At 33.9% G+C, this 9,121-nt stretch overlaps 1 protein-coding gene across 1 annotated transcript; it reads left to right on the top strand.

The window, feature by feature from the left end:
• Positions 1-5,742: 5,742 nt before the first annotated feature.
• Positions 5,743-6,905, top strand: LOC145029885 (uncharacterized). The gene is made up of 4 exons (XM_078978336.1): positions 5,743-6,047; positions 6,163-6,286; positions 6,355-6,633; positions 6,747-6,905. The coding sequence occupies exons 1-4, from the start codon at positions 5,743-5,745 to the stop codon at positions 6,903-6,905; spliced, it is 867 nt and encodes a 288-aa protein (XP_078834462.1).
• The last annotated feature ends 2,216 nt before the right edge of the window (positions 6,906-9,121 follow it).

The raw sequence follows: 9,121 nt of genomic DNA, 5'->3' as shown, positions 1-9,121 counted from the left end.
TATTTGAACATAAAATATGAATTTTCAATTTTGTACCAAATGAAATATGTTTATGTTTAATTAATTTATTTATTTTAAAATCAAATCTAATCTATTTTTAAACAATCTAAATAACCATCAATCGCAAGAAAAAAGAATATTTGATTTATGATATTGATATTCAATTTATAATGGTTTACTTTTGTTTAAATAAAGTTAATTATCTTACAAAATAACAATATTTTTATTTATATTTATTAATAACATGTTTGGAATTGTCCATTTCAAACCAAATAAACGATGATAATTAAATATAATGATTCATTTCGTTCAACTATGTACGTTTCTTCATTACATTCATGTATTATTTCATTCTATCATACAAACTAGATATTTTGTCAATTATACTTGAATAAGAGATCATACTTGGACAAATATCAATTTTAGTGATCCAAAAACCAAAATAGTGGTTGAGAATTGAGAAATCGACATCTAACTAATAGTTTGGAAAATAATTTTCAAAATATCCATTTTATTAATTTTTTTTAAAGATTATGAAAAGTGGATAATAATCCTAATACAAATTTCAACAGCTCCTCTCGAATATAATTTGTATATGGATGACGAATTTCAACAGCTCCTCTCGAACATAATTTGTATATGGATGATAAACCATTACCTAGAATACCACCAATGGATAACATGGGTTTAGAATGTCTTCGATTACCGTTCATGACGTGAGAACAAACGAACTCGTATTCACTAATCATGTCATAATCATCATATACATGATAGTATTCACACGCACCTCCGTCCTCTGTGCACCTTGCACATTTTTCATCATCTAAAAGCACGTCATATAAGAAAATGTGCCTTGTTAAAAAATGTTCACCGGTACACAAGTACGCTAGAAAAGCAAAACAAAAACTTAAATACCAAATACAAAATTACATACCGTAGCATCCATCAACTAAATAAGGACTTCCTTTATTGCCCATTGGAAAAATGCATTTCCACGACTTGATTGAACCACCATTACCCGTATCAGCTTTGAGATTAAACCCCATCGAACAACACTTTATTCGACTGAACTCACGCTTGACAAAGTCCACAGCAGTGATATGGGGATGTAAGTGTTGTCCCCGGCAACAGATTTGCCAGAAAACCTTCCCTCATCATATGACTTCTTGTCCACCAAGTAGGCAGACCCACAAGCTTCATCCCCACCCTGCCTTTCCAAGCCGGTGAGATCCATGCTATAACTCTTAAGATAATAAGGAAGTCTTGTTTGGCAACAAGTAATGCCAAAAACTGTGAGAAACGAGGATTAATACAAAAACTGTGAGGAGGTATCTATGAATAAATGGTGGCATGCATGGAGCTATCTATATATAATGCATGGTAAATTACATAAATGAATGGTCCATGTGCGTGCTTGTTTGGCATGATTATTCCGATTTATAATTCAATTTCTTTTGCATAGTTAGTCCAATTAATTAACTCCATCAAAACACACGTCTACGACGTATAAAAAACAATTTTAATTTTTAATTTTTGTTTTTTGGGTATATAAGAATGTTCATGAAACGAGTATTAGTGATTTTAGTTTCATGACTGCTATAAAACTAAATCTCAAAATCGGTTTCATCCCGTCTACCGGGTACCTGGTATATTAATTTCACGTATATTAGTGTTGGGTAACCGGAACTGGAAACGCCTTGGAACCGACGATTCCCGAATCCGAACCACTTTAAGCGGTTTCGGTTCTAATTCTTATTTTTATACAACCGCTACTCTTTTGCTCGAGCGTACCAGTAGCTTCAAGGTGTGTATAATCATAAATGATTATATGACAGAGAGGTATAATCATATATGCTTATATATGTTTATACGTATATGCCTAATCATAAATAATTATACATATGTGTCTGTACATAGATTGAGTAATCATATTTAATTATGACAATCTATGGCAGAAGAGATGGTGGTAACAGAGGTAACGATATTTTATTTGTTATCTTGAATAACACCATTTAAAGTTGTAGATTTTTTGTAATTTTTTGAACCTTTAAGGGTTTTAAGAAACATGCACATATTTTTTCGTCATGTTATTGAAGCTAATGATATTTTATAATCCTGATTTTAATACGTAGTGAATTATATATTGATGTTTTCGATAACTTCTTGTAAATGTATAATAGATATAATTTTATAAGTTTTTAAAAATTTAACAAATTTAATGAACCGGCTATCCAGTATTGGAACAGCTAGCCGTCGGTTCCTGATGCCAACATTTTAGGAATTGGCGGTTCCGGCTCCTGATAATTAAAGAGGGTATCCACCTTTACTCATCCCTAGTTGTAACGATGTCCATGAGACAATTGACTTGAACACAAAAATGCAATCATCAAGGCCCAAAAGGACAAAATCGATCTATCTGAAACTTATTTGTTAATTTTTTATAACTATTGGTATGGGTGACATATTCTACATTTTTTTTACTATGTTCAATATCTTGACCAACAGCTAACATCTTGAGTGATATCCAAGATACTATTATCATATATCTTGATGTTATCTCACATATTTCTTATGTCTTTGATATATATGATTAAAGATCCACTACAAGAAAACTCCATTGTAGTGACGGACTAAAATTTGGTCACTAATAACATTATTTGGTCACCACACTAAATTTTGGTAATCCTACAAATTTAACGACCACTATCAGGATGGTCGTCACTCACCCATCACTAAAATGCAGAATAAAGTTTAAATGTATGTCATAGCAAGTATTAGTTACCAAAAAATAGTGGTCGCTATATTGGAGTCTTAGTGACAAAAAATAGTGATCACTGGATTCGAGGGTTAATGATTAAAAATAGTGGCATTAGAGATTTAGTGACCAAAAATAGTGGTCACTGAATTGAATATCCGGTGACCAAAAATAATGGTCACTAAATTAATGAATTATTGACCAAACATAGTGGCTACTGACTATTTATATATTTATGAGTTAAAAAAAATAGTAACTATAGTTATAGTTATTGAATATATGATTGAAAATTGCAAAAAAGTTAGGACCATATAATAATGATCACCAAACAAATTTCATTATAAATTTAAAAGCAAAAATGAGAACTATATACTCATAAATGGCCACGATGATAGTTTGTTCGATTAAAGAGCATTATGGTAATTTCACATTAATGATATAGTGTTAGATAGTATGGTGTCATTACATAGCTTCTCAAAGTAGTGACTTTTACCCATTTGATGTTAGGGTAATTTCGTAATTTGGTATAAAGGGTTTGAGTAATAACAATCCTAGTAAGGTTCTTAGCGGAAATGATTAAAAGATGAAAGGGTAATAGCTTAAGTATGATTAGTTGGGGGTGAAATTCTAAAAAATAAATGCAAAATGTGGTTATCATCTCCATTACGTATTTATGCTATACAGACCTCACATCACTGTCCTTTGTTTGTATCGACCACCACCACCATCCTTACCTCGCTTTCCGTCTTCCGTCGACGATTTTTCCTGGCGCTGCTACCACATCAAACATCACCACTTTCACCTTCATTTACTTCAGTACCATGCTCTAAAGTTTGAAGCCCTATTTATCCCAATTGAAGCTTCAATTATCATTTCCCCGAAGTTTGATTGATTAAGGTGTGATTAGGGTTCGAAAAACCTCAATTGGAGCTTAATTCCTCGCATTTGATGTTGCGTTCTTCATTACTTAACGTCGAAGGTAATGTTATCCTTTCATCAATCTCTCTTCTTTTCTTCGTCGTTGATTGCTCATGGATGACATCCTCCTCTACCTACTCTTATGGTTTTGTACTCCATTCTGACTCTTGTTCACAATCACACACTTACACAAGCATATACGAAGACACACAATCAAAAAACCATAGAAATACGTAATCACTTAGTGTCGGCTTAGCCCATGTGCAATATAGGCATTGGAACATGCTCAAAATCTTAAGGGGCTAATTTTTTTTTGGTAGTATACACAATCAACAATTTGCAACCTATTAATCTGAATTGATTGATTGAACGAAGGCACGCACTGAAGCGGGAAGCCACATCACGATTCACGATCATCGACTAGTACTCGTTCCTTCGTTTTAAAAAAAGCGATCGACAAAGACCGGAGAAGGGTGAATCGTGAAAGCGATTCACCGATTCAAGCATTCAACAACAGCAAGACAACAACTCAGCGACTTAGCGCCATTCACTCATTCAACAAGGGTCAATGATCTTGTATGAGAAATTGAGCATTATCAAGGGTCAATCATCTCCTGCTAATCAACCAATCAGGTAATATTTATGAGAAATTGAGGATTATCAAGTTTATAGTTGTCAATTGAATACTTGAATGATTCATACTTTCATAGATTATCAGTTTAACAGAATATTTAATGAATTTAATATTATTTAATGAATTTAATATTTTATTATCAGTTTATCTACTATAGAAATCAGTTTAATAGAATAGTGAATGAATGAATTAGTTTCTAAGATTCATAGAAACCAGTTTAGTAGTTTAAATTATGAGTTTATGTTTATTGTAAAATTGTTTATCAAATTATGTTTATTCGAATTTCTTGAATGTTGAAAGTTGAAACTTATGAACTTGTAGTGATGAAGTCTAAACAACCATTCGTTTATCAAAAACATAAAAAGAGAAAACCAGATGAAGAAAAGAGAAAGGTTGATGCCGGTGTTGTAGATAAGTTTATCCATAGACAACCTGTTGAAGAGCACACTGAAGAGAATGTTGAAGAGCACATTCAAGAGCATGTTGAAGAGAACATTAAAGAGCAAGAGCATGTAGAAGTAGAAGAGACAGAAGAGCATGAGCCTGTTAAAGAGCTTGTTGATATATATGATCTAAGAAGGTGGGAAAAACTTAATTCTGGTGAGATTAAAATTTTGGTTGAGAAAGATCCTAAAGAGATAATAGTATTATGTATGGTCCCTACGATAAATTTGGTAGACGATCTTCTGCAGCTTTGTATACAAGAACTTTATCGAATTTGGGGAAGTGTGATAAAGTATGGATAGTATATTCGAAAGAGCTAGACAGGGTATTTTGTTTCTGTTGTAAAGTGTTTAGAGAAGGGATTTCGAAAGGTAAATTAGATGGTGAAGGTTATGCAGATTGGCACCATGTTACCACTAGGGTTAAAGAACACGCAATTTCTTTGGATTATCTTACAAATAGGAATAAGTGGTTTGACATGCGAAAAAGATTGAAATTGAACAAAACAATTGATAAAGTTCAACATGAATAGTTCAAGAAAGAAAGAGATTACTGGAAACAAGTTCTTTTAAGAATTATTGCAGTAGTGAAGTTTCTTGCTAAACATAATTTAGCATTTCGTGGATCGAATGATAAGTTGTATAAAATGGTAACTATAAATTGTATTTTTTTGTTCCAGTACCACCAAAAATCTTTTTGTAAATTATGATGACTGATTCCAATTCTTATTTCTTAATTGTATTTAATAGGTAATGGAATTTTTTTTGGTGTCATTGAAATGTTGGAAGAGTTTGACCCGATTATCAAAGAGCATGTGCAACGGATCACAAGTGAAGGGCTTCATGTGCATTATATTGGCCACCTAATCCAAAAAGAACTAATATCTTTGCTAGATGAAGAAATTAGAAAAAAACTTATCAAGAAGATAAGGAAAACAAAGTAGTAATCAATCAAACTTGATTGTACTCCCAATTTAAATCACCAAGAACATATGAATATAATAGTGAGGTATTTAAAGTTATCATATAATTTTGTTACTATCGAGGAGTCTTTTTTTGGTTTTTTGAATGTTGATGATACCTCCGGAAAAGGATTATTTGATATTACACTTGAAGAGTTAAATTCTCTTGGTCTTCAAATTAATGATATGCCTGGTCAAGGCTATGATAATGGGGAAAACGTGAAAGGAAAACACCAAGGAGTGAAAAAGAGATTTTTAGATATAAATCCTAGAGAATTTTACACTCCTTGTGGTTGCCATTCTCTTAATCTAACATTATCTGATATGGCTAACAAGTGTGTTAAAGGAAAGAACTTTTTTGGATTCATCCAACATATTTATACTATCTTTGCAAATTCTACTAAGAGGTGGGAAATTTTGAAAGATAATGTTAATGCTTTGAGTCTTAAGTCATTGTGTTAAACTCGTTGGGGAAGTCGGGTTGAGAGTGTCAAGGCTATTAAACTGCAACATGTGGATGTACGGGAAGCTTTACTTCAAGTTGGAGAAAAAGAGAATGATGTTGCAATTTCAAGTGAATCAACTTCACCAGCAGAAAAAGAGCTTAGTGACTTTGAATATTTGGTATCAACTGTTGTTTAGTATGAAGTACTAAACCATGTGAATATTGAGAGTAAGAAGCTACAATCAAAGGATATGAATCTTGATAATGCTATTACAGAAATAAACAAATTGGTTGGGTACTTCAAGGATTATAGAGAAACTGGTTTTTCAAAAGCGATTGTTGAAGCTAAGGAGATTTTTATTGAAATGGGCATTGATCCAATATTTCCACAAAAGAGTTTGATTAAAAGGAAAAAAAGGTTTGATGAGAGTTCAAGTAGCGAAGAAGTTTCATTTACACCTGAAGAGAATTTTAGAGTCAATTATTTCTTATACATAGTTCATCAAGCTATTTCTTTTCTTGAAACAAGATTTGAACAATTCGAAGAGTATGATAAAGTATTTGGTTTTTTATTTCCACATAATTTGAGGGAATTGAAGATAAAGATCTTAAGTTATATTGTCATCGTCTTGAAAAAGCACTCAAGTTTGATGAAAGATCGGATATTGATGCCGAGGAGCTTTGTACAAAGTTGAAATTATTTGAGACATTGGAAACCACTGAATTTAGCAACCCTATAGATGTTTAGAAGTTTTTGAAAAAAATTAATTATTTCCTAAATGCAAGCATTGCATATAGAATATTGTTGACTATTCCAGTAACGGTTGCATTTGTAGAAAGGCATTTTTACAAATTCAAATTTGTGAAATCTTACCTATGCTCCACAATGACCCAAGAAAGGCTTAGCAGTTTAGGGATGATATCTATTGAGAACAAAATCTTAGAGAGTATAGACTACGAAGAGTTGATCAACCAATTTGCAATCAAGAATACTATCAGATATGTTATTAGTCATTAAAATACTTTGATTTTGCTATGTTTATTGTTACAAGGTTTATCGTCATTTTAATAAAAAAAAAGTAGTTTATTTAATTTAATTCGTTAAAGTGTTACACGTTAAGGCCTAAGGGCCATTTTTTTTTATCCATTTCGTCCTGGGCATTTGAATCCTCAGAACCGGCCATTCACTTATGAAAGGAGTCGATTTTTCTTTAATTTTATTGTATGTTTCCGATTGAAGGATGTCAAGTTGGCGTTTGCTCCACATTGTTTAGTTTTGAGGTTTTGTGATCAATTTGTTGTGTGTGTCTGATGAATGTTGGAGTTTTTTTTTTGATTTTTTTATTTGTCTTCCGAATTCTAGAGGTTTTGTTGATTTGATAGGGTCGAGGTGTAGATGTTTCCTAGTGGCTTTGTTTGATTTTCCTTTCGCAATGAATTGATCTAGGATCAATTGCCTTAAGTATGAGTTTTCAATTGCTCCACAAGGGATTCCCTCTTTGGTTACACTTCATTCCTAGAATCCAATTCCGGACGACAACGATTGGCCCTTACCAAGTACTCCATTACCACACACAATTCAAATTATAATTTCATAATGTCTCTTATCCAATACATTTTAAGTGTCTTTTAGTAGGTAAATGGCGTCAATCAAATCTATACATGTATTTAGGACTTAACAGACCTAGGTGAATAAATGTTCACTTTTTAAGTTCTTTGTCTCTTGTGTATGTGGGAATACGAAATATATTCTAACACATGTTTATTTAATAAATAAATAGAAAAAAATTAATATGAATAATAGCCCTAAAATCCATAATATCTTGTAGGATGTTGGTTTTGGGGAGCCCAATGTTATAATTTGGATTATTCGGGGGGTTAAAGTGTAGTATTGATATTTATTTTTTAAAGTTTTTTAGAAGACAGGGGGTATTTGGTAAGTGTTAGACTTAATATGAAAGGATTTATGGAGGCATGGGATAAAGAGTAAATTCCGGACCTATGTTGAAAAGGTTTTGTGGAGGAGGAGCCATTTAGTAACATGAGGACTTCAGTTGAACAAAATTGTAGAGGGCGGGGCTGTTTGGTAAAATTTTGGACTTAATTTGTAAGGGATTTCAGAAGGCAGGGTTTAAATGGTAAATATTGGAGCTAATTTGAAAAGATTCTTATGGGGAGGGCTGGAAGTGTAAAAATGAAACATGATTTGAAATTCACGGGCATAACCCGTCACCCTCCTAGTTGCCTTCATATATATGGTAACAAGCCCTAACCCTAATGGAACCTCATCATCCGCCACCACTACACTTATACCTCCCTTCTACCTCTGGCGCCACCAGTCGTTCAAACACCACCGTAATGCCCTGCTATCGGTAACGATGAGGACGACCGGCGAAGCTGTGAGCGCCCATTGCCACCACTCCATCGTCCTCCTTTTTCTTCTTCTCTTTTTATATCGTCGTTCACAGCCGCACTCTGCTATTGCTGGTGTTGTTCTGACCACCACCCGCTTTAGAGCTCGTCCCACAGCAGCTAGCTGCTTCCACCACCGCTTGTACAACCAACGAAGGAGACTGTTCCATCGATTTTTTCCCTCTGGCTACCATGAGCCAACGCAACGATGGCTGTGTTTGGATGAACTTCCGGCGTGAACTTGCGTATGTTGACGTATTTGCTCGACAGGGGACCAAGAGAAAGCATCGCCACCACCGTGAGGTGGTGGCGGTCAACGCAAATCAATACCTGCCGCCATTTCTAATACCTTCTACCATTGTTGCCGTATCTTGACACCACCAGCCACTGTGGGAGGTGGTTGTGAGTTTGTGTATGGCTGTGTATTCAAGTAGACCTGTTGGTTTTAGTTTTCATATGGTTGTAGGTGTGATGGTTTGGATAAAAAACCCACCACCACCACCGTGAGGTGGTGACTGCCACAATGTACCACCACCAGGCATCACAAGGGTG

The sequence above is a fragment of the Lactuca saligna genome, chromosome 2 (assembly GCF_052625555.1).
Source record: "Lactuca saligna cultivar CGN05327 chromosome 2, ASM5262555v1, whole genome shotgun sequence".
Classification (NCBI taxonomy): Eukaryota; Viridiplantae; Streptophyta; class Magnoliopsida; order Asterales; family Asteraceae; genus Lactuca; species Lactuca saligna.
Note: the sequence above shows the minus strand (reverse complement) of the source record. Positions and strands in the feature narration are given on the sequence as shown.